This window comes from Aplysia californica, unplaced genomic scaffold (genome assembly GCF_000002075.1).
Source record: "Aplysia californica isolate F4 #8 unplaced genomic scaffold, AplCal3.0 scaffold00089, whole genome shotgun sequence".
Classification (NCBI taxonomy): Eukaryota; Metazoa; Mollusca; class Gastropoda; order Aplysiida; family Aplysiidae; genus Aplysia; species Aplysia californica.
The window spans coordinates 266,901-293,948 of record NW_004797359.1 but is presented as its reverse complement, the minus strand read 5'-3'; the positions used below and the strand labels follow the sequence as shown (position 1 = coordinate 293,948).

Sequence of the window (27,048 nt, the reverse complement as noted above, 5' to 3'; positions counted from 1 at the left end):
TTAATTCATTCAAGTTTTATTTTCGCTCAATTGAACAAAAACAAAGTGGAAAATGTAAACGATTAATAAGAACATCGGCAATGCTTCCAACACATACTTACAAATCAATTTGAAGTATTCATAATGCATTGAACTTGAAATTTGGACAGGTATATTACATTATAACAAATAAAGCTTCATATTATTTCCTCCTGCTACTGTTCAACTTTCAAACGACTGAAATCAAATTCTGCTCCTTCTCCTCCACTTGCTTTGACCGTATCACAAACTGTGCAATCAAATAAAGCTACTTCTGGAACCTGACAGAAAGTGTATAGCACCATGAAAATTACGGGGGGGAGGAGGAGACAGGTGGGTTGTACTCTAAATTTAGAGTCAGAGGTTTACTGGGCTGAAGCTTTATTCACTGATCTTACTTATTGATTTTTAATTAAAAACAAAATATGCACAAGTTTCAAAGACGGTATCAAGATGACTTTTTAGGTGGAAGGACACATTCAGGATCATTGCAACTGTTACTGAACGTGTAGGGATCATAAAGTAAAAAAATTTTGCAGCTTAGCTTGTTCTTCTCGTACTCCATTCTGTAACGAGAAAATGCCCCACGGATGGTGTTCAGGTCAGCACTAACAGTTAAACAAGAATCACAAGTCGGGAAACTTTTTGTGCTACAGAGTTCTACTAATTTTAATTAATGGGAATGGAACTGTTCTGAAATTCAACACCTCGGGGGTGCCATGAGGAGATTCAGAAGTCGCAAAAAAAATATTGCAAACATTGTGATGATGTGAGTAAAGTATTATCTCCACAGATCAAAATACGGCAAAGCTTATTGCTTCAAAATGAATATAGGACTGCTTTCATAGTGATGACCGTTTACACACATGTCATAAGGAGAGGTTACACACTACGTTTCCTTGTGTTTCAGGATAACACCTCACTGAATGAAACAAACATCTTATTTACATAATCTGCAGAGAAATGGAGAGATGTATTTCTGAACAATCAAGATGTTTTTACAAATCAAGAATTCTGAAATTTGATTTCCCTCATTATTGGTAGAAATCATCATCAACAGAAAAATAGAAATGAATTTTGAATCATACAAGAAATAAAATTCTCTTTTTAAGTCAAAAACTCTTGGGTGACATTTTCAAATCTAAAATTCAAATTTGATGGACATAGTCCATTCCACATGGAGCACAATTGAATAGACACATTTAGATTCTCTGGTGTCCTTGCAGCACTCTAAATACAGAAAAAAATATCCCATGAAAATTGTTGAATTTGTGGAGCTGCATTTGAAAGTAAAGGGTACTGTGATTTATTTTTGATTTAAAAGATTTCCAAATACTATTGTAAAGAACTACATTAGGTCATAAGGTCAGTTTATAAAAGATAAGCAACACAAACATTTCCAGTGAATAAAAATCTTAAGCATTAACAATTTTTTTTTCCAAATCGGTACGTAAAAATCCTCGGGCCAGCTGACAGAAATGACAATAAAGAGTTCAATGTGTTTTGCAAAAATGAAATGAAAACAGAACTTTCGCCGTCACACAATCATCATGAATACGAGACATAAACATGCACATCATAAACTGTCTGCCAAAAAACATTTCAAATTCAACCAACAGCATCCTTCATCAAGAAGAGGAGAAGGGAGTTCTTACAACAGAACAGAATAAAACCATCATGGATTCAACAATATATGACATTTTAACATTGGTAATCTAAGCAATATAATGTATTTTGCATCAACATGGACCAGTCATGGAAACGCTGTAGCTCTCAGCATTACTTGACAAATGCTTCTGGAGGAATCTTGCCCTCTGTCTGGAATGATAAAACAAAAAACTGTTAGCATATCTATCATTGCCAGAGCTGTTAAAGTACTTTTAAAAATGTACTCAAGTACAATCTAAAAAATATACTTAACATTTTAAGTACTTTCCTGTAAAATGTACTTGAGTACAAGTATTTTTTAAAAAGTACTTATGAGTACCGGTACATTTAGAGTACTTTCTGCTAATATGCTAAAACACTTCAGTGCTAATGCAAAACATCATTGAATAACAGATTCAGTACATTTGACAAATTAGGCCATTTGTTACTAAAATGCAAACAGTACACAAAGCATTTGAATACAGACGCTGAACGTATGTGGAAACGGTCCACGAAATGGAAAAAACAAAGAAACAGATGCTACTAGTGAGTAAGTGATATTATGAATAGAACTTGCTTGAGAAAGACAAAGTGATCAAATGTAAGTCAGTCCAGGAGGTCGGAAAGTTCTACAGAAAAGTATCCAAATTGGAAAATTATGTAGAGACAAAGTTGCTCTTAAGAAAACAAAATTGATGAAAATGGCCAGCAAAGAAATGGAAAAGTGCATTTAATTCTTCATTAACAAATTCTCAAGGAACCAAAATAGCCTTAAGCTAAAATCACCCCCCAAAAAAGTTTAAGAACTCAGTTTCAGTTTCAATTGATTATAGTGGTTGGTAAGGCAGATTATGGTCACACTGTGTGGTTCACAGCAAACCAAAATAGTAAGTCTAGTAACTGTAGTGTAACCAAAGATTCTCTAAAGTAGTCTCCGCCTGAGATCCCTGTGCTCGGGAGCAAGGAAAATACGGGATCTTAGCCGACGAAGCATCTACAGTGACACATGTATGTACTGACGCGACCCCAGGGTGGGTTTATGACATATGGAGAGCAAAGAGCGGTCAACCTTGATGGCCAATCACAGTGGCATGGGGCATGCCATATACACTCAGTATCCTATCGAGAGTCTCAAGATCTCGATCTATGTTTATCCAGTTGCCCCTCCCTTTTGCCTGTCCAAAATTTTTAGATTTCGATCTGTGAGTTCCCCCGCCTTTGTCGTTACGCACCATTACGTTGTGACCACACCAATTAAAATTCAGTCTGTCTCGCAAATTCGGGAATAGAGGAAACTGACTTCAATGGTTAGGGAAGAGTCCACAAATCGATGCGATCCCACCTGGCGTGAACTTGTAGGCCCTACCCAGCCAGCGTGTGATATAAGTTTAGGCGGAGAACTCAGAAGCGAGTGTGGGGAAAACAAACGCACCGGTCAATTCACGCCTTGGTGTGATCCCGTCTGGGGCAAACATTGTACCGCTTCCTGGAGTTCTACAACGCTTGTGATCACATTCACGAGAGAGGCCGATCTTTGATGTAACGGGAAGTTGACTGATCTCAACTTTTCACTCTTGGTTGATCGCTGAGCCCGCCCCAGTTTTTGTTCAGTAAATTATGATCTGCAACGCAGGATCTTAGCCGAATGCAGACCTTCAGAGTGAATCATCAGAGCAGGATCTTAGGGGTGACTTTTGTATAGTAAAAATTCTGTTTTCTTAACGGCATCTAAAGCGAACCGGGATCATAAGCGGTGGGATCTTAGGCGGAGACTACTGTACCAGCAGAGAATCTTTGGTGTAACAAGCCAACGGCAACGTATTCCTAAAGACTAAACTGGCATCCGATTTGCTTCAGTGTCACAAAAACAAGGGCTGTTACTCTAAATAAGCTGAACTGGGCCAACAATAACGAAGTCGAAAATCGATGCAAAACAAAACTTTGCCGCCACTTACCCTTTCATTAAACCTCAAAAGTACTCAAAAAATACTCAAAAGTACTTTCATAAAAAGTATTGGAGTAGAGTAGAGTACTGGTTCTCAAAATGTACAGGAGTACAGTAAAAGCACCGAAAATTGTAACGCAAGTACAAGTACCGGAGTACTTGGTACTCCGTTACAACCAGCTCAGATCATTGCGATAGTTTTACAGCAAACCAGGCACAACTGAGAGCCCCCCTCTCCCGTATTAAAAAAAACCCAACAATACAGAACAAAATAGAGAAAAAAGGATTGAGATAAAAGTAAGGGAAGATTTTGAAGTACATATCCCATTGACAGAGACAGTTTCATGTTACACTGCCACAGGCAACAAAGAAGAGTAAAAGAAAAAAAAAACAACAACAGAAAAGTACACAACAGAAGAATAAAGTAAATACAGTAGAACATTACTATAGCGGCATCCGCTGCAGCGGGACCATCCCTACAGCGGAACCATACCGGAATCCCCTTTTTTTGGGGTCTATGTAAACTCAATTAACTTTAGAGGGGACAAGGAAAGGGCCGAACTTGGATACAGCAGGAGAGATTGAGTAAGCTCTGGCTGGGGAAAGAGGGCTGTAGGTGGGCTCCAAACAGGCAGTCAGCGGTGCGGCGTTGTGATTGGCCAGTCCAGTGACGAGTGAGGTGGGGTAGACGGTAGAGAGAGATGGAGTGGAGAGACACGTTATGTGAGCCACTCCAAAAGTGATGGGAGCCCAAGGCCTAGGCAAGGCAAAAAAGACAACAAAAGAAAAGGAGAGTGCGTAGAGTGACTTTTCGGTAATTCCGCATTGCATTCCAATAGTGGGAACTTGCCTACAGAGGGATTTTTCTTCTGGAACTAAAAGTCCTGCTATAGCCATGTTCTACTGTACTGGCACCCCTCAGCAATACAAAAAAGAAAGATCAGGAGTAGAAGCGAGGAAAAAGAAAGTACCTGAGTGTCTAGGAAAAAAATGAGTAAAATTGCAGTAAACAAAGTTCTGAGAAATTCCAAAGTGAGAGGGAAGTGAGGGGAAAAACGAAACAAAACAAAAAAGACACACAGTTGAGTGAAAGTTAACATGGCCTCACCTGTAGTTGTGAGAATATTGTCCCTGCACGTTGGTAGTCCCAGCCATTCTCCTGTAAACACCTGCAGACAGAGAACCAATCAGGTACAACTTCTTTTTAAACTTTAGCGCGGGTGGTTAGCTGGTGTTCTGGTGTGGTTTGCTCCTTCTTTCCGATCAAACATCTATCATCCTGATCTCTCCCAGTTTTTTTCTGAATTTGTTATTCTCTTGTAACACCTCTAATCTTCCGCACTTACATGACCTTATATTGCAAGTGCTGAAAAACTCTTACTAAAAACTAAAATCTGTTGCGATATCATACAACTACAAAATCTTCCACAGCACCAAATCAGTAAATCTAATAATCTGGCGCTAAAAATTTGGACATTGTGAAACACACACACTAGTCATTTATCACCAACAGTCTGCATTATTAGTACAGTCCATGCCGGCTTAAAGCGCGTTTCGGACTCAAGCACGCTAAACGGCTCTTACCGAATTTTTGCTATATAAATTACATGCCTTTAAGCACGGTAACTTCGGCTTCAAGCACGCTTCATTTACAAGACAGTCAATATTTTCATGATGACCCATCGAAGTTCGAACACAGTCTACACCGTAGCAGTGGAGTGTATCAAGAGAACCCAAAGAACGCAAGTGATGGACACACACACTCACATGGGCGGAGAAGAAGGCAGAAGCACACAGCCGCGCGCAGACATAGGATCTAGCCTAGGCCTAGGGCAAAACTACACACGACCAAAAAAAATAAAAAGAGAGTCGGGGAGACGAGAAAGGGAGGCTAACTGCCATTTCACCTATGACCCTCGCTATCCATTAATCCTGATTGTGTATCATGTGCGAGGTGGGATGAAGGCGGTGGTATGAGTGGCACAGCGGGCAGTGGTACACACATGCAGTGTGTAGGCCTAGTGTGCTGTATCGTGACTGGCCGTCTAAATTAAGTTTTCATTTCCCATTCGACCACAAAACAAAAACAAGCAAGCGCGAACTAAAACTACAATGGCGGGTGTCTAAATAACAGTGCACACTTTTGCGGGACCGCTATAGGCCTACTTACAAACAAAGGGAAATAACACGGGAAATTTTCTACATGAAAATCTCTGGATTATGTCTACTTCGCACTCAAGCACGCTTCAGCTTTAAGCAAGCTTAAGCTTTCTCCCAACAACCGTGCTTAAAGCCGGCATGGACTGTATAAAATTTTGGCTAATCAGCGGTATCATGGTTTACTGAGAAAGCAGCACTGTAACATGGAATGAAGATGGAAAAATGCTATACACCATTTACATAGAGCTTAATTTAAGAATTCCTCCTCTCCTAACTCTAGAGATAGCATTGTCACAACACAGTATATCACAGTATATTATATGTTTAAAGCACTTCATCAGCACTTACAAGTTATCAGCCTATTCCGTTTTGTCTCAGGTTTAGTTGAAAATATGCATACACAGTGTATGTGTCGACTTATAAGACATCTCCCTACATTAATTTTAAACTACAAAAAAAATTTTTAAAAATACATTTTTAGATGAAAAAATCTACAAAAATTCCTATTATAAAAAATGAAAAGCTTCCGTGAAACACAGATGCCAAGAATGAAAAAAAGAAAGACAACTTTAGATAACTCACTGAAGAGAAAAGTGTGAATTCATCCCAGACTGGGCGCTGAAGCTTTCCACCATCTTCAGTTGCTCAGGGCTGTAGGTGGTGGCAGCAGTCGCCGACGTGCCTGCCACATTGGCTGCTACAGGGGAGGAAACTTGTGACTGGCTGCTGGAAGACACGTTTGAGGACGGCTTTTGGGCATCTTTGAAGGCATTCTGGAAGAAAAGTTTGGACAACATGAACCCATTTCTTATTTCAAAATAGAGGCAGGAGGCAATTATCACAAGACATATGAGCACAATATCATGACAAGAGAATCCAACTAATGAGAGATAACACCCCTCCCAAGTTCATGTCAGAGAGACAGGTGCATACATTTTTTAAATCTTTAATTATACAAAAGATGCAGACATAAAATTCTCACACCTGGTGTAAAAAGGAAAAATTGCATAAAAGTAACTTTGCAGATAAAATAAACTTGTCTAAACCATCATATATAATACATTGCTGAGATCTTAGTCTTTTCTTCTTTTCTATAACCCTTTCATTGCCAGAGGGTGTGCATTCCAACTGTCAGGATTAATTTTCAGCTAAGCTCATTACCCAAGATACTGTCCCATCAGTGTCAGTGTCAATGGACATGAGTGCTGGTTCTGGTCTGCTCATGACATAATCAAAACCTGGGTCTTCCATAGTGTTACCCTCCTCATCTCCCATTTGCCAGATATCCCCATAATTTAAAACAACTTGCTAATCCAAGTAAGTATAACACTGAAATTTGCTACCTTTTTCAAAAGCCATTTTGGTGTTTATGTTTTGCGAGAGCATGCTTTCATCTGCAAGACTGTTTATCGTTCACTTGCGAGCCTAGCAGTAAAGTAATACTAGCAAATATGGTACTGATATGCACATTTCTTATTCCCAAATACAAATCCATACTGTGCTTTTGACTAAATTTCTGAACAGAAAAACTGGAGCCAGATGATTTGTGGGGCAGACATGTAACATGTTATAGGCAACCAGGAATGGCAAATTTTGTCAATGTCCGTGACATCAATGGTATGGCAAAAAGCTAAATTTACCCATTTTCGTGACATACCAGGTGTGTCATTAGGGAACAAAGGGGTTAAAAGCTAAACGTGTGTCTCCGAGTAGCTGGGTAAACTTACTCTTGTCTGTTCCATAGTGGCGTTGGAGATCATCAGCATGTCATTCGTGATCACCATCCTGAAGAGCAAAAATAAAAAGTAAACTTTATTCTACACGAACTTATATTGACCTGTGATAGTCCATGGGAGAATAAGTAACAGGATATTTTTTTGTTCCACAGGTAAACAGAAACCCCCATCCCCAACCAAATAAGCCTATATAATGTTTTTTTAAAAAACAAACAATGAATAAACCAGTTTGTGGAATCTACTTAAAAACGAAATCTGCGGGACCACTATACTTTCTTCAGATTAGCTGGATTTTCGGTTTAGACAGGTTGCTCAAATAGAACGGAAAAAAATAATAAATCAGGAATCTTTTTTCAAAAAAGTTTACAGCTGCTTTTGGATTAACCACATCCATTTCAAGTGGACTTCACTGTATTTTCAAAAGAACAAAGTGTAATAATAATGTCAGGACCGAAGACAAAAGTGTAAAACGGGTCAAATCCACACTTTGCTCAACACAAAACCAGATTTAAAATTTACAAGTTATTTATTTTCTTTTTTTAGCAAGATGTTTTATGACACTAGCAACACAATAAGGTCATATGAGTGCCAAATAAATGTTAGAGGTGTTACAAGCAAGTAAGAAGTATTTTTAAATAAGGAAGAGAGATAAGGTCGATAGATGTTTCATAGGAAAGAAAGAACAAACCACATCAGAGCACCAAAACACAAGTCTCTTTCTAGATACAGCCAAAAGGATTGAAAATCAGCCCCAAAATAGGGAGCACCATCCACGATCACACACTCATCAAAAATAAAAGGTACACATGTTCAAACAAAAGAATTCTTAAAAAACATGTTGTGAGACATTACACAAAAGTCATGTGTGCCAGCCTTTTATGATAGAATGTAGAAACTCACCCTTCACCGCAAGGCACAGTGATGAAAGATCTGCTGAAGGCCCTGACAATCGCTTTGTCTCCACGTGATTCATCTGTTGGCAGAAGGGTTTGATTGTAAAATTTGGAGGATCCTAAGTCACTGCGACATATAGCATATATATACATGGAAGTGCTTATTTGGGCTACATATATATGTACAGTAGAACCTGCCTTAACGGAAACCTGTGTAAAACGGAAACCTGTCTTAACGGAATCTCCCCGCTCCCCCCTTGATATATTCCTCTTTAATTACCTGTATAATACGGAAACCTGTCGACGCGGAAACGGAAAGAAAAATCAGCTCCCTTCCGAGGGTTTCACCTGTCTAAGATGGAAAATACTTTGCCCGCTCAGCCTTGATTTGAAACAAAACTCGCAAGTTTGGTTCCGACGGCTCTAAACTTAACGCTAAGGCCATGCCGCTGGGCGAGGAAGGGGAGTAGGGGTGCAATTTGGGGGTAGATGTTACCCCATCATATGAGCGATGCAGACGGTCAGTGTAGTGTGGGTGTGAAATATCACGACTGCCCGTGAGAGTGCTCGAGTAAACTTTCTTGGGTAGCCAGCCGAGAAAAGAGTTCCTCGAATCGTTGTTACATTATGGCAGTGAGGGTGGCATTCGTGGGTGGGGCTACGGGTGGAAGCAAAGGAGATGTTCAAACGTTCCTGTTTTAATAGATAGGTTAAACAGTGGTCCTATGAAAGGCAAGCATCGGTGGTTATTGGATAAGTAAGCCTGACGCATGTCATTATCACGATCAGAGAGGATAGCAGCTGAGAGGTGTGAAGTTTTGACCACTGCTTGCCGATCGGACAAGCGATGCCTGATCCCACTGGCTGGGTCTTTGAACCCCCCCCTCCCCAACCTCCATATCCCCTTCCCCTGTCTAAGACGGAGTTTTTTTCTGGCTCCCTTGCGATTCCGTCTTAGACAGGTTCAACTGTATATAGTCTAAATAAGGCAATCCTTAAAAAATGTTTTAAAAAATAAGCAAGCCACTGGGCAGTATGCTCTACAGGAAAGATCTCCATGGATCATGAAGAAAAATTCAACATATTAGCAATTTTCTAGTAAGCATTTTACAACACTTGCAACACAATTAGGTCATATAAGTGCTAATGATTAGAGATGTTACATAGGAGTAACACACACAAAAAAAGGAGAAGAGATCAGGACGATACATGTCTGATAAGAAAAAAGGATCAAACCACACCAGTGTATCTGCCAACCACCCACACATAAGCAGTTTAAAAAAGCGCGGTACCAAAACAACAATGACAATTCTTGTAAATAAGTATTGCTAAACCTTATAACAGTAGAGCATGTCCATTAAAAACTGGTTAGCATCAGCATAAATCCCCACACAAAATACTGAATATGAGTAAAAATGTTTAGTACTGGAGATTAACGACAAACTTACTTTCTTTGAACAGTCCTTGCAAAACGAAGCACAACATTGATGGCTGTTGAAGAGAAGATGGAAAATCAAAATTATTACAAGGTGTAAACTTCCAAGCCATAAATTTTTTTTTACAAGGATTAAACACATGTCGTTCTAATTAATCCTGTCGCTTCTGCTCTTTCTAGTTCAATACAGTGACACAGATTATTTAATGTAAATGAACAAGAGAAGTGGGATTAACAAAACTTACTAATGTCACATCATTCAAAAAACAGAGTTGCAGACAGTAATAGAAGAGGAATTGACAAGAACGATCTTGTAGTAGCTTTTTCCAAAATCGTGATTACAAAAGACGATTTGAGGGGGTGGGGGGTGAAACGGACAGAGAGAGAGAGAGAGAGAGAGAGAGAGAGAGAGAGAGAGAGAGAGAGAGAAAGAGAGAGAGACAGACAGACAGACAGACAGACAGACATAGGCAGACAGACAGAGAGAGAGGCAGACAGGCAGACAGACAGAGAGACAGACATGAGAGAAACAAATCTTCATACACATTCATAAAGAGAGAAAAATTAAGTCCGCTCCCAAAAAAGAGAAGATTCACCCCAAAGTGGCAATAAACTTTCAACCTTTCACAAGGTTGCTGATTTTGTAATCAACTGCACCACCGAAACAAACCATCAGATAAACACTTTTGAAAAATCAAAGTTCATCTGCAGAAACAACTACTATTCAACTTACCAAGGCCAAAGTAAGATCCACTTTAAAAGAGAGAATATCGTGGGTAGTCTTTGGCAGTGACTCCAGCAAGGAAGCAATACCCAGGACTCCAATCTTGGTCTTTTTCACAAGTTTCTCTGAGGAGATTCGAGTAAGTTGTAAGGTAAACCCAATTTAGAGTGGGAATGATGGAAGTACTGTATGCCCCAAAAGGGTCCAACTTGGAAAGGTAAATTACTTTTAAATTAAGTGATAATCTCCTATGGAAACTGAAGGGAAAAGAAAACTTATTTACAAAAAGACACACATTTGAAAGGTTTTCTGAAAAATAAAAAAATGGCGTAGCAAACTGGCTGGCCGGCCAGACATTGTGGCCCGTTGATGACAAAAATTTAATTTACAAACTTACTTTAAAATACCGACAATTATAAAAATATGAAATTCAGAACCAAAATAACTCATGGGTGACTTTTTCTGACTGGATTTGGAAGATCACAAAAAAAAAAATTGGGGGGGAGGGGGGAACCAAGACTGTCTCATGTATTATTTTTTTAACGACAAAGACGACGAATAACTATCAGTTTTAACTGAATTTAAACGTGCATGGCCCCTTCTCAGGGTGGGCAGGCAGTCCACAGACACCCCAGTCCTCAATGCAACAACAACTGAATTTATAAATTTGGAGGATCCCTGTGCATTCTGCAAACATTAATGGCATTTTGGCAGTCAAAGGCAAAGAAAAATAAGTCTTTTTTCCGGAACTGAAGGACTCTAGTCAAAAAAGTATCTTTCAAAACATTACAAGGCACCAGAGTTCCTTTCGTAACATAGCTGCTTTTTCTAAGATCATTTCATAAAGAAATGTTTTTAAAAACATGTAAGATGAGGGACACTATGTTCTTGTAGGACAATTTATTATTGGTCACACACGTAAAGATCAGTAGCAAAATTAGATGAAGAATCTAAGTCAACTACCCCTGGGAACAACAACAAAAAAAGAACTTTTTACTTAAGAGCCCACTTACCTGAATCCAAGTGCCCTATCCTCTTTAGATTCCTGCTGTCATCAAGATAAAAGTTGAAGCCAACTTGCCTATAGAAACAAGACACATGAAATTGCTGAAGACAACAATAGCACACAGTCAACTAAATGATAATTTATAAAAAACAGATTTGAAGGGTCAAAAGGAATCAAAAGAAAGCAAGGCAGAGCATACTTTAATTCTTATAATGCCAATTTCTAAACTGTCTCAATCCAGATACCATTTTTGTGTAAGTAATTCACTTCTCAAATAACAACACCAAAAGAAAAAAACGTTTTTCATTATGAGAAAAAAAAGAGTTATGCCCATAACAAATCCACTCTCTACTCAATCATGAAATCAACAGCACTGCAAATATTTTCAGCAGACCCTTGATGATAATCTGTGTAAACCATTTACCAATTAGAAGTGCATGCAGACACCTTTGCCAACAAGAAGCACCTGAAGGTGCCAATAAATCTAAACTTTAAAAGTAAATTTGCCAAGCCTGTGAGTGGTTTGTTATGCTTGCTCTACCCAGGCCAGCATCCTATTTTTGGCATAAACCAAGAATCCAGCTTTCTTCTGGTCTTTTAAAGAAAAAAACTGATCTATTGCCAGATTTTCTATCAATCACTTTAATTTAGAATCATTAGCCGCACCCTGAACAAATCAAAACTTCAAAAATACACAATTAATCATAATACCACATTTTAAATTCACTGGAGTAGTTGCATTGTTTTTAAATTTGGCAGATGGGTCATGAACGCAAATGGATAGTCACAACTATACAAGGAGACATAAACAAACAGCATTCCCAGTCTACCACAGAGGATAAAGGTGTGTTACAACCAGAGTTCCTTTCGTAGCATAGCTGCTTTTTCTAAGATCATTTCATAAAAAATGTTTTTAAAAACATACTGTATGGTATTTTAAGGGATTATTTCCCTGTTCTAGGAGTTCAGGGCATTTCTCAGGACAGATCCCTGAGGGGAAAAGGGTAAAAAGAAGGTGTGGAAGAGTATTATATCACCAGCACTATAATAAATGTCGTGGAGTATATTCACTTATATGGTGCGGTAAGCAAATACAAACAATATTTGTACATACCTCTCCATCAAAGGATTCTTGGAGGTACATATAGACAACTGGGCCTGTAACGAGAAGACATTCAAGTACAATAAAACTTCTGTAAACAATTTTATAATACTACTGCTGTAGTTAGGTAATGTAATAAGAAACTTAACCGTTATTTTCAAGAATCAAGCAACAAGTAGACAAAGCTTATGCCCAACTCTGTTGTTTACAATCTGTTCTCAAAACAGCGTACAGAAGAAGCTCTAAAGAAACTCAAGGCCTACATTGAAACATTTTTAGAGCACTTACACACAATGAATATATAGAAAATAACAGGATAAACATAAAACAGCATGGCATGGTAGCCTTGCGATGAACAGCGAGCTGTAGACTAGCCAAATGATAAATTCCCCCATTGCTTTGAAGGTACATTCTTTCATAGTCACACTTGGAGACTGAAGACTTAACACAACTGAAGCACATAAATTTTTTTTCAAGTCTTACATTTTCGTGATATGCTGGAATCAAGTCCCTTCTCTTGTCTGAGTCATAAATGGTGTAATATTCTTTGATGAAGGTCACCAGAGTTTTCTTGATTTCATCATTAACAAAGTAGCTACCCTGTGGAAGAAAATATGAAAGTGTACAGAACAGCTTGAATTGAAGCATCCCCCCCCACCCCTTTAAAGGACATGCAATGACAATAAGAGGCAGATTGGTTGCACAAAAAAGGGACATAATAAAGTATTGAAGTCGATTTTTAAATATTTTGATTTTGCAGTTATTCTAGGTTCAAAGGAAAAGAGACCCTTGATGTGTTAGACATTAGTTTTGTAAACTTGAGTAACATAGACTATTGAAACTAACACATCAATCTAAACAAAACAAAACAAAACCAAAAAAATTCAGTCAATGAAAAAATGCAAAAAGATCAAAAGTAGTTTCATCTTACCAGTGACGGAGGCAATTTGAGATCTGTTTCCAGGTCAAATGTGATTGGGGGAGGTAGAACATTCCCATCCTGTGGAAGGAGTTCCAACACAGAACTTTAGTACATTACCGTTTAAACAGCCACACACATACAAATCAAAATCAAACAAACAAAAAACTCATTTCATTTTCCAAATGCAACCTTGGTTATATCTTAAACTTCATTTTCAATCATATTCAATATCCCTTCCTCTTTTATTTATTCTGAGACTTTAAAATTAATTTGCCTTTGTTAAAAAAATTCTCATAACTTACAGTAATTGCCTTGCTAGTTTCTCTAACCAGTAACCTAAGATCAAACACACAAGATGAAAACATTACACACAAGAGGAAAACATTGACATTATCAAAAGGTCTTCATATCACAAACAATATTCAACAGCTTTTAACTTGCAAATGTCATACATGCTGAATTCCATAGACTTACCAGAGTCATAACTTTGGGAAATATCTTGCGAACAGCGCTGTTTACAATAAAATTTGGAAGAAAAAGACGTAAAGCAGATCATGATATCTTTAAACTGATATTCTGTTATAAAACATTAATCTATAAAAGGATGAGATCTTTGTGTCTTTTCAAAGCTCCAATTAACATCAATATCACACAGGGTAGTCTAAAAACTTTATCTTAAAAATTGTGAAGAAAAAAAAACACACTAAACAAATGACAATGGCTTTATCCTGGAAAAAGTTGGGTTTTTTTGTCTCTGTGGTGAAAGAGACTATGACCCGTGAGCAGCATTCACCAACTCAAGAAGAGAGTGTAGTGGATAGTACTGGATACGGTTACTTTACAACCACCCAGCAGACTTCAGCATACGTTACTGATATTCTAATTTTTCTGCAGTATTTTAACTTCAAGTATCATCCTTTAGTTAGTTTTCACCTCTTACTGGCTAAGGAAACCAAAAAAACAAAACATAACACCCCCCTCCCCCCCAAAAAAACCCCCCCCAACAAACAATAGAACTCTTTTCCTTTCTACCCTCCCAACAACAACAACAACAACAACAACAACAACCCCCCCGAAAAGAACAATAATCTTTTACTTCTAGATGTATCAACACTCATTTCCCGTCAGCTGATAACACTTATTTCCCACGTGTGAATAAAGATGCACATTAAGCTTGCAGGAAGATATTTTCATCAATGTATTCTGTAGTGATGTGTCAAAATCTTTTCAGAGCAAATATAGTCCACACATCAGAGATAACTTACACTTGCAATGCTGATCTATTTCAGACATAAATTGTCCCTTTATTTTGTCACACAGCAACAATGCTATCACTTCATCAAAATGTCAGTAAAAGAACCGATTCTCACGTGTACGCTCCTTTTTTAACTTCGAGAAACAGACATTTCATCCCTTAATATAATACATTTACTTCAATCTTTGTCCATCCTGACAAGTACAGTTTCTATCAGTATGACTTACACAATAGAAAGCAAGACAAAGGCTCTTAGTGCCCTTCAACAATACTTATTTGTACTGCAACAAGAACGTAAAAGAAGATGAAGAAGCAAGTAAGTAACCATTATCTGCACGGTAAGACCGTGCACTGAAGGGGAGACTGAAAGCCAGGCCACATTACTTGTCACTATGAAGAATAAAAAAAAAAAAAGTAACATTCATATTTCCCATGACACTACAGTAACAGGATTTCCCTAGCATGCAGGTGCAGGTACCACCTCCATAAACCTCTTTGGCTTAAGTTCACCCCAGCTGTTGTCCTAGTGCAGTCATACTGCTGGCAGACATACAGATTCCACATACCAGATGTTCACCTAAAAAAAGCAAAGCATGCTATCAACCAAGCAGCTATGACAATGTTATCTCTAAAGAATATCAATGGAATGAGCTGGCGGGAAAAACAAGAACAAGGAAATCAAAATTCTTACACTCCTAGATCTACAACCTTTCAAATCTAATTCAACATCAGAATGGACCCCAAAGCACATGAAATAAAAGAAAGACTCTGCATAACACAACAGAAGTCAAAAAGTGTAACAGGAAATTAGGACACTAAGGCAATTTTGTTCATAGAAAGTAAGGCAAAGAAGAATGGGACAAAAGACTAAATGCAGCAATATGCAAATCCAACACAAGTTCCCTGAACTAAGCTAGGGATGGAAAGTCGCAAAATGCAACTTAATACAGCAAATGAGCGCGTGCTTTCCATCATGTCGCGTGAGAACTGGACTTCAGCTTCAATGTCCAGAATTAGAGTTCATACCTCACGAAGCATGGTTATCTTGAAAAACACAAGTGATGGAAACGACGAAATAAGGGATCAGGAACCTGGAGGGGCATAGTGATTTGATGATGATCTTTCAATGCGATACAAAGACTGACACGATTTTTCGCTACTACCTACGAGTTTACCTGCAGTGGTAAAGGTATAGCGAAAAATATTGTGTTAATCCTGTAATCTTGAGCACAACTTTCCTTAGTACACCCACGATAAAATCGGGGCACCACAGAATTTTTATATTGTGCTCTCTGACAATGACATTTGGCCACTTCTTCAAATGGCATCATGGCAGTTGTCTTTGATCAATCATCACATATCAATGCCAGGCAGCTACAGTCAGCTAATTGTAGTGTTATGTATTCAGTGTGGCATCAAATGTACGTCTGTGTATTATAATATTTCTAGACCATCTGAACACCTTCCTTTTGCAAAACAACTCACATTGAATCAGCAAACTTGATGAGTCTACAGTTCATTTTAAAACTAAAATACCTAGTTAAATGGTCATTAAAGGCATATAATTGGGTATGTAGAAATTTTCAACAAAGATAGTTAATGAAAACTGCTTGCTGATAGAAAGAATATGTGACAAAAGGACAGTTCTTTTAACAAAAAAGGTTGAGGATGAGATAGTTCATCTCATCACACAAAAAGAAAAAAACAAACAAAATACATTCAGCTGATCAACTTGAAGTAATGACCATCAGACTACAAACCTAAACTCTTCGTACCCTGAGGACTTGAATGAAAGAATGGTATGGTCAAACTGTTAGTGAACATGGGTTCACAAACAATTTCCAAGCAGTGTTTGAGTGATGGCCCTTGCATGGTCACTGTTAATGCAGCATGTCCCTAAGCAAGACATGACATGACCACCCTGGTTAAAAAAACAGTAATGCACAAAGGCAGCAGACTGTTTAATACAACCGCGTTATGTGTGATTGACATCATGTCTTCACGACATACACTTCCCAATGAGATGCCTTCTCTTTTCTTTCCTTAACTATGCACAGTTCCACAAAGACGTCAAAGAAAATCATCATGCTGATATTAGGGTCTTTGAACTACAAAGGCAGAGTTCCAATTCATTACAAGACAAACGGGGTGAAAATTCAAACGATAAACAGGAGCAAAGTACATACGAACTACTGCATTCAATAGGTTCTTGCAACTTTGGCGATATGAGAGCTTCATATTGAAGGCAAGACACAGTTGAAAAAACTGTCAAATTAAATGTCCGACAGATGAAAGGAGACTGGATTGTTTAAGAACAAATATTTTGTCAACCAAAAGAAGCGGAGATGACAGGTGGCAAAAGTCTTCCTATCAATACTTGTTCAAAGACGGCAATGCCTACACCCTAATGTATCATTCAACTAAATAAAGATGGACAAAGACTAAAGTAATAATTCCGTTCGTCAAGACGCATTTTGAAAGGAATTAAATTAAAGCAATTCTAAAAAGCTCTTTGTGTCTCATTAAAGAATAAAATTGTGAGCGTAAGGATGGACATACTTGCTTAACCTAAAAAAATATTTTGTTGAGAACCGGCACTACACATACAAGATGAAGAGAAGCACAGTGCACCCCACTTGCAAATTCCAAACTATGCCCCCTTAAGTGATCACACACACAAATTCCCCTATTAAAACAAACAACAGTCAGATTAAATATTGACTTCATATATTTCATATGAGAAATATGATCAGCATTACAAATCTGTAAGAACATAATAGCTTTTCTACTTCTGTTGAAGCTTATTCTGCCACATAAACTCGATAAGAATGCTAAAACATCATGTTGTTTCATGGGAACATTCCAGACATGGAGGAATTCACCAGTGTCATACTTGGTGCCTGCAGGGTAACTCTTAGAGATTTTACATATGAGGGAAATATGCCATTGATGCATTAGCTCTGTCTGCTCTTTGAAAACAAAATCAAAGAAATGTCTTGTACTATAATTTTCATTTTATAAGAACAAAGGAATAAATGAGCATAGATACTTCAACATGCACATAAAACTGCACTCTTTCAGGAAGTATATGGCACCCTGGCAATGAATCAAATACTCCTAAGAATTAAGGAAAAAAAAAAAAAGGGTAGGGGATATCCAAGAGCTATTTTCTTTGAAAAAACATGTGAAAACTACATTGTGCAAGTTTGTTTCATGAAAACTGACAAGAAAGCACTTTTTCCTTTGATCAAAGACATTTGCACTATTTTACCTGGGTGTTCAGCTAACAATGTGACGACAACACGACAGTTCAACGACTCACCATTTACAGGGGAGATTCATGTCTGCCCATAAAGTGTTGCATCCTGTAATGCGCACACACCTTGGGGAACCACCACTTACCTCACATAGACGTTCTGATTGCTATAGTTGTTGCAAAGGTCGTTGCCATCAATCATTAACTCTGTGATATTTGACCATCCCTTCAGTTTTTCTAACTCATCAATTGACCTAATCTGATTTTTGCCAAGATTCAGCGAGGTCAGGGCTGGGGCAGCCTTCACCAGATCACCCATGTGACCAAGAGAAAGCAACTTGTTGTTACTGATATCCAGACCTGTCAACTGAAACAACAAAACAGTGATATAAATGCATGAGCTAAAAATCAAATGGTAAAGCATGAAAAATGATGCAATGTTGCTGAGCTGCAGACTATTATGAAATGAATATTAGCAATAACATCCAAGTCACAGTTCGACAGAGAGCAGAAAAGGTCAGTGAGATCACTGAAAACAAAAAGGAGTAAATAACATGGGAGCAGGCACTAACCCCCTACACATGCTGCAATAGGAGATACCAAACTAGGCTATAGTACTATGGAAAAGATGTCAAAAAAGAAAACAAAATATTTCCAAGACACAACAGTATAAGGAATACTGAAATTTCTAGCATACATCCCCTTAAGGTGAAATCTGTCAGGAAAAAGCTTGTTAGTTGCAGACATTTCCAAGTGATTGCTTATTTTCATGTTTTCAAAAGCAATTTATGACATGAATAAAACTTTTCTAAATTTGTTCTTTGTTTTAGATATAGATGTGGTAGAACACTAATCAATAAACAATTCAAATTTCATAATTTGAATTTAAAAAATCAACAATTTCATGGGGCTTACCCATCCTCAAAATGTTGTGTTACCGACACAAGCTTGGCATTATTGTGAGCCTGAGCTCACTAGCCACTCAGCCGTTTGCCTTTATCCATGGTCTGCTCAAATTTCTTAAAAGAGGAATTAGAAATTAATGGCTTGGTTCTTGAATATTCTATAACGATACATGGCAATCAAAACCTACAATGTTATAAATTCTCCAGATCAATATCTTGATAATAATCCAGTTCTGTCATGTTCTTCAGAATATTGAATGCTACCTTTGTTAAAACTTTTAGGTCTGAAGAGAGTGTGTTTTTTTTTCTAGAAAGTGATGCAAAGGTCCACGCCACCAGAATTGTTATTGATTAAAGGAAACAAAGTATTTTTAAAAATCACTTCGACTCAATACACTTTACAACAGACATTTCAAAAGCTCAATATCCATCAAGCCATATCTTTCTCACCTCAGGAATGTATTCAGCAATGATCTTTGTTACAGCAGTCATTGTGGCAGCACGATTCAGTGGGACAAAAATGTTGTCTTTGCTGAGAACCTCGTCAGCATACATGGAGCTCAGGTTCAGCAGTTGTGTGGAGGGGTCATAGCGGTCACTCATTCGCAACTGTAACAATACAAAAATTACACCAAAACATGAGAATGAGCACGTCGGTGTGTTTTTATTAAATTATATTTGTGGACGAGTGGAAAAAATATGTAGTCAAAACTGTCATCCATAGTTAAGGAGAAAAGTGGCCGTCTTAGACAGGTGACCGTCTTACACATTGTCATTATCATGCAAAAATTGTGCAAGCAAGCAAATGGGAAGTAGCCCTTTGTACAGGTGGTTGTCTTTTACAAGTGGCTGTTAAAGCACGTTTGACTGTATTTAACTGATCAAGAGATAAGCAGGGGAACAAATCTTGTAATTGTGATGCTTTTCTTCACATACTCGTATGGTACAGCATAGGTAAAACACCCCTATCAACTCAATAAAGTTCTTTAAGGTGCACAAAGTATGGTAAAATTCCCTTCATGCCTAACAGAAATTCATAACTATTGGCCCTCATGATATAGGAAAATGGAACTCACCTTCAACTTTTCAAGGCTGGTACTATCAAGGGTGCCTGCAGGGGCACCTGACGGTTGAATATGGAAGATGAGTTTATGTCCATCAGGTTTGTTGAGTCTGCGACTGATGCTTCGCAATGCTTCTGCTGGAGCAGACCCTTCGATGAAAAAGTACACTCTTTTTGACTTTTCATCTGCTGAGTACTGCAGAAAAACCAGTTGGGAATGACAAAACCAAATATGAAAATGTGAAGAGAAAGTAAAGCATGTTTAGTCTCATTTACACCCTTATAAAGTGAAAAGAACACTGACTAATAGAATAATATTCTCAGTTTTTAAGTGCTAGAAAATCATCAAACAATTTGGAGTTAACAACACAGACAAAGCTAAATTTAGGATTTTCCTAAATTAAGTGCAGTTCTGATGGCTTGAAGGACTGTAGGAAACTCATCCTTCTCACAGCTCAGCCATCAGCAGACTTTGTGTAGGAACCTCAACTTCTGACTAGCAATTTCTTTTTCGAGTGAAAAGTTTTTTCCAATTTCAATCCACTGAGGGATGTGCAGTGTTGCAGCCTGTTATGCAGCCCCCTCTATTACCCACTCATATTACAAAGTAAATAGAGCCTGCATATACTTTTGTAAGTAATCAACACAGTCTTCAATACTTTCAAATATACTTTTGAGCCTGGTAGAGCTTCAATTCAGCTGTGTTGATGAATGTCACCCATCACCAACACCTGATTTCACCAAAAACTAGTGTATTGACACCTGTGCTGCAGCTACTTCACATATCAAAGGTCTTGAAAACTTAAATTGAATAAAACTACTATCATTTCTGAGAAGAAATAATATAAGTTTTAAAAGTATTTTATCTTTTGGAATGATAAGTTTATAATAAAGGCTCCAATAAACATGGGGAAGGAATAATGATACTGTTGTATCGCCACTGAGGCCTCACCAACTGCTCAGTTTTACCGCCACTGTTAGGGATAAGGCAGTACAATTTTGAAAGACAAAACAAGCCCCTGTACCTGAATTGGCTCAAATTTCCCTTCGATATTCTGGATTACAAGGGTATACAACTCCTCTTTCGACATGTTGGCCCCAAAAGGGACCATGACCTTGTGCCATTGCTCATTGTTTCTTTTGACTGTTCCACTCCCTCCTGCCTGACCACCACGGTAGCTGGAGCCCCCTCGCCTGTTGTTGCTTCTTGACCGACTGTTGTACGAGTTACTGCAGATTGGAAAAGTTTTTCTTTAGTCACAATTCAGACATTGAAAACTACAGAAACATACTAATTAGCGTAGCTTTTTATAAGTTTTCACAAGTTTCAGCCTTCAGCTAAAAGCTTATGTAGGCCTACAACTAAAATGAAATGAACTAATTATTTTAGAAAAAGAACAACTGTTAAAGTTTACTGCACACTGGAAAGTATTTTTTAAAGTCATAAATTTGTCATTGAAAACTCATAAACACACTAATCACTATAAGTTTTGATCATTTTTCATGAGTTACAGCCCTCAGCTAAAAACTTGTATGCTGCTAAAATAGAATGACCTGTTCTTTTAGAAAAAGATAACAAATTAAATAAAATGAGGTATGAGACAAAGAGAGAATTTTGGAATGTGAATAGATAAAAATGTCGACTTATTGCACACTCCTGAATAACCAGCTTGAAATTTTCCATGAGGGGTAAAGGACCCCCCCCCCCCCCCCCCCCCCAGAATTAAGAAATTTAATAAGAAAATCAGCAAACTTGCTTCTCAATAATATTTCTCATGTGGCGGTCCAGGAAAATCAGGGACAAGACTCCCCAATGAAATGTCAAGCAAGGGGCAAAAAAATCTCCCCCCCCCCCCCCCCACACACAAAAAAAATGCTCATATAAAATGCCCTTATCACTGAAAATGACTTTCTTACAATCCTTTGCTTTCATATGCCAACACACATTATTATTATATTGCAATGTTAACCTCCGTATGGATAATTGGTTTCTTGAAAACTTTTTAAACTCCTTAAAAACCACTTCTGATTTAAGCCAGGAGAGAAGACAAATAGGTCAGTTCAAAGTTACTTTTATATTAAATAATATAATGCATGCCGCCTCCTGAATTTTATTGTGGACCTGTGAGTCAACCTCTAAATTGGTTCTGAGACACCTGCAGCCAGAAAACAATAAAATTTAACATACACACTATCATACACAGTGCCCCACACAATACTTATATTGTACTTTAAGTACATCTACCACCACATGGCAATGAAACCTTCAGCAAAAGCCTAAGACAATCTGGATCTACTACATCAACAAAACTCACTATCTGCCACGACTCCTTCCTCCCCTGGAATCGCCAGACATGGAAACGTCCCCATCACCATCGGCTTCATGACGATTGTATCTGAACTTTGAGGAGGTAGCATTGAAATGTCGGAATCCCGATCCACCACGTCTATTCCCACGGTTTCCTCTGTTTCCACGATAATTGCTGCCACCTCGATACCCTCGTTGTGAGTTGTTGTTGTCCCATCTCTGGTCATGGTCACCTATCCAAAGCACAAATGAAACAACATGACACTGTGGTCAACAATAACTAATACTAATTACATTCATATTTACAGTATACATTGTTACATAAATTATCTTACTGTCCCTGAACTGAATCTAAAAAACCATTGAAGTTAGTTTAATTTAATTAATGAAATGATAGCTTTCTGTCTCTAAATTAGACCGTATTTGAAATTCAATAAACTCACTGTCAAAGAGTATAGTATCGGTAAACTTTTACTATCAGACCCGCACGCAGTGTGATGACTCAGTGACTATAAGTGTCAGCTGTTTTGAAACTGCCATATTTTTTCCCACACTACATATAAACTGAGATCTGGCTCTGGATCTCGCTCTAAGGTGGATCTCAGCTTTCCCCTGTTTTTCCTCCCCTGGGAATTCCATCTTGCTTTGTGTTGTCATATTGTAGGCTGGCTTTCTGAGTGTATAGACTCTAGATCTCTAGATCTAGAATTTAATAATACTTGATCATGTCCAGGGAGGGCCAGTTTAGATAGATCTAGATCTAGTAACTGGATGTTAAAGCTCACGTCTCGACTGTTTTAATTATAATTGAAAAAAAGTTCGTACCATGCTGGAAATATTTAGGAACAAAGGTCGGAAGTCGGAACGGACGTCATGCTGGACTCAATTCAGAGAGAGAGAAGGAGTAGATCTAGATCTTGCGAGAACTTCCGGGCAAAATAAAATGGCAGCCTCGTCTACAAAGATGCTACGGCTATAACTTTTCGAATCGAGCCGAATTACGCGGGTCGACATTTTGTTTTGCCCGGAAGTTCTTGAGCTACTCCTCCTCCCCCCCTCCCTCTGCTGGGCTAGCCGTACTTATTCTTAATATGATGGCTAGACTGACCATAAAAAAGGCCTACTGAATTGTCAATAAATGTTTAGTTAGCAGTACCAAAAGTATGTATTTGAGACAAAACCAGGTGCCTTAATGACAGTGCTTGTATTTTAAACCTCCTGTTTCCTAATGTTAATTAGGGCCTCAGATAAGTACGGCTAGACTGGCAGTCTAGCCGTATTTAAGTAGCAATGCCAATCGGGATTAAGGAACTATAAGGAGTTTGAATTTCAACGCCGAGATGGTAATAGATCTATCTATCCTCTATAGTGTGCTCAAATTTGAACGTTCTGTGTCAAGTAGTTGTTTAGACCCGATCATAAATGCACGACTACCCCCCTATCCAAAGCGGCTTCGCTCTCGTGGCAAATGTATGTGACCTGCAAATCCCCGCATGACTATTCCGGGCCCGTTCATTGGTCACTTGCAATAGGGCAATGGCGGGCGCGCGCATCCGGTTGTTTTTCTCTCTATTCCCCTGTAACATCGCAATGGGGGTATTCCGAGGCAAGGTTATCTGGTCTCGGGGTGTTCGCGTCTCAATGGGGAAAAATAATTTTTAATTGTACGGCATGCTAGATTGAATTTTAATAACTATAAATCTTTTACGGTTGGCATGGTCTAAAGTCATCATAAAAAGCTTTGCAATTACTTAGTCATGCTGCCGACATATATTCTTAAAGATCCCATGTTGTGATACGATGCTATGAATCTATGAATAAAATGGACTCATCCCGACACCCTTTTTCGCAAAATCGTAATATGTACACAAAAATTTTAATTATAACAAAATAACTACGAAATTGGTAGTAAATCTGACTGCAGAAATGATTTCTACACTCAAAAACACATCGGGTGGCCAAGTTTCTCTCGAACACTCCAATTAGTTACCGAGATATCGTCGATTTTCTTACAGAATCTGCTACTGCGTGGTCCACTTTTTAGAAGTATTTTCCTATATATGTGGGTCATCCATATTTTGCCGACCTTTACAACCCCATAACTTTTTTATTTATGAACTGATTCTTAAAATTCAAGAAGCATAATTCTTAGAATTGAAAATTCGGCGCTTTTTCGGTAGTTCCCATCCCGCAATTTTATTCACGGGTTTGGGCCACAAGAGTAGGGGGGTTTCAGGGGGGGTTTGCCCCCCTGACTTAATAAAAATAGGAAGGGGGGTTTCAGGGGGGCATGCCCCCCTGAATTTTACCATAATTTAATGTTTTGCAGTTGTTAGGTTTGATATCTTAGTCTTAAATCTAGCTCACCGCGAATCAAACTCAAACGTATAGAGATCTAGATCTAGATCTAGATGTAGGTCTGGCTCAAATAAGGGGGGTGGGAACTACCGAAAAAGCACCGAAAATTCTTTCTTAGGTATTAAAACAAAAAGGGCTAAAGTGAAAATTTAAATTTTCATTGGCATTGCTAACTTAAGTTTAATACATACGCCTAGACTTTTTACTAATCTAGATCTAAGAGACATGCCGTTAAACTTAGAAATGACGCATCTTTCTGATTGGCTGCTTATTTTAGTAATGTGATGTCATCACTTCCTGGGATACCCAAACATGGAACGACGTGTTTTCGGTAACATTTCGGATTTTCTAGATCTAGATCTAGATCTAGAATCTAGATTAGATCTAGATTCTAGATCTAGATCTATTAGGCCTACCTGGACATGATGGAAGACCGCACGAAAATTGCCGTAAAGACGCAGGAGGACTAGATAATATCTAGATCTAGAAATCTAGATCTAGATCTAGATATCTAAATTTAGATCTACCACCCCCCCCCCCCCCCTCCTGCATTTTTAATCACTAATACATTAAAAAAAATAAACAACAACTTCAAAGTCAAAGCAACTCTACAAATTAGGCCTATAATTTATGGAACTGTTGGTCAGTCGGGAGGAGGAAAAGAGAAAAAACCAACTGTCCGGGACCGGAATCGAACCGCTCCAAAAGTCATTGCTCGACATCAAACGCAGACGCGCTATCAAATCAGCTATCAGAAATTCCGAGAAATTTGTGTAGATTAAGCATAATATATATACATAGACACTTCCATCTTTGGTGCCATGCGGTTGTCTATACTTAGATGTAGTCACGTGATCGGAGGGGTATCCAGTATCCTGGTCTGACGTCAAACAAGATGGGCGCCTTACCTAAAAATAGTCTGCATCATTTCTACTTTTAATCGCATGTAGCCGTACCCACTTCGAAAGAAGTTCCAGACCAAGACCTAGATATAGATCTAGATCTAGATTCTAGATCTTGACCTACTGTCTCACTGTCTGATCTATATAAAAAAGGGCTCAAAGGCGGTTCACAATAAACTTGAAAACATAAATTGACTTAGACTGAGACTGAAGCTGGAAGCAACCTCTATTCTATTTCTAGACTATCGAAAATAGGTAGCCTCGGTGAAAGTGAAACTTGGGCCCAAATCAGCAACGATTTTTGTGACTCTGTTTGATTTAAAAATAAAAATCAAGAAAATACCCACCTCGGAAAGATCTTGACCCATCTCTCTCAGTTGTTACAGAAAATCCATCATTTCCGCGATTAGAGAAACTCATGGCGTAGCCTACAATGTAGATATCTAGTTTGTTCAGTATGTGTTTACTTGATGATTATTCCACCACTCGGAATTTCCTTTCCTGATTTCTTGTTTTTAATTTTCTCTCTTGCGGCAATGTCTATTTTTGGAATGGCTGCTCTCATTGGCCCACATGGGCAAATGAGCTGGGGCTTATTGGCACACATAGTAGCCTACATAGGCCTAGGCGTATTTATTAATGCGTTGTTTTTTCAATGTATTTCATATGTCCAAGGAGTTAGAACTAAACTCCTTGCATATGTCCCAACTTGTTCTCTTTTATTTTTTCTCACTTTATCCCTTCTTGTTAATGTTTTCCTGAGGCATTCCATCTCGCACACATTTCTACAGATTTGATTGTTTGTCAGCGTGTTCCTGCAGTTCAGTGTTATTGTTATTCAGTAGACTTTGATCGTCTGCGAACAGTACTTCATTTAGAATTTAGGTTCTCCGGATGTGGGCTTGCTTGAAATTGAATGCTTCTTTCGTCAAACAATAGATTACCGTATAATTGAGTCATTTCCTTGTTTACTCTATGTATACTGTGTTGGATAACAAGATGAAGATGTGTAACTTCTTAGACTCTATTGTTCATCTTTTTATTTTTAGCATTAGATTGGAAAACTAGATCTAGATCTAGATCTATACATTCTCAATTTAAAATGACGGACTTTGAGGATAGGGGGGGAGGGGGGAGAAACCAAATACAGGGGAGATAACTCGCAATTTTGTGGGCAAATAAGAAATGAAGAGGCTAGCCGTACTTAATGACGGCTAGACTGGCAGTCTAGCCGTACTTAAGTACGGCTAGACTCACATTCTAGCCGTACTTATTCTTAAACCATTTACAAAAAATAGGCCTACTAAATTGTAAATATACATTTTTAGTGTGCAGTACCTAAAGTATTTGTATTTGAGACAATACCATGTGCCTTAATGACAGTGCATGTATTTTAAACCTCATGTTTTCTAA

The 27,048-nt window shown here is 38.2% G+C and overlaps 1 protein-coding gene across 1 annotated transcript; it reads right to left on the bottom strand.

Moving 5' to 3' along the window:
- LOC101857867 (nuclear RNA export factor 1) lies at positions 1-26,150 on the bottom strand. The gene is made up of 18 exons (XM_005094759.3): positions 25,983-26,150; positions 22,383-22,608; positions 21,093-21,297; positions 20,081-20,263; positions 19,455-19,613; positions 18,246-18,466; positions 14,063-14,099; positions 13,598-13,666; positions 13,150-13,266; positions 12,679-12,722; positions 11,572-11,639; positions 10,568-10,683; positions 9,848-9,890; positions 8,407-8,479; positions 7,498-7,555; positions 6,353-6,543; positions 4,719-4,779; positions 1-1,836 (listed from the first exon to the last, which is right to left on the bottom strand). The coding sequence occupies exons 1-18, from the start codon at positions 26,053-26,055 to the stop codon at positions 1,798-1,800; spliced, it is 1,983 nt and encodes a 660-aa protein (XP_005094816.1). The 5' UTR covers positions 26,056-26,150; the 3' UTR covers positions 1-1,797.
- Positions 26,151-27,048: the final 898 nt, after the last annotated feature.

Coding starts and splice junctions, on each gene's coding strand:
- LOC101857867 (XM_005094759.3), bottom strand. CDS start 26,055: ATGAGTTTCTCTAATCGCGGAAATGATGGATTTTCTGTAACAACTGAG. Junction 22,609..25,982: donor TGGGTCAAGATCTTTCCGAG/GTGGGTATTTTC, acceptor TGCTTTGGATAG/GTGACCATGACCAGAGATGG. Junction 21,298..22,382: donor GGAAGGAGTCGTGGCAGATA/GTGAGTTTTGTT, acceptor TCCAATCTGCAG/TAACTCGTACAACAGTCGGT.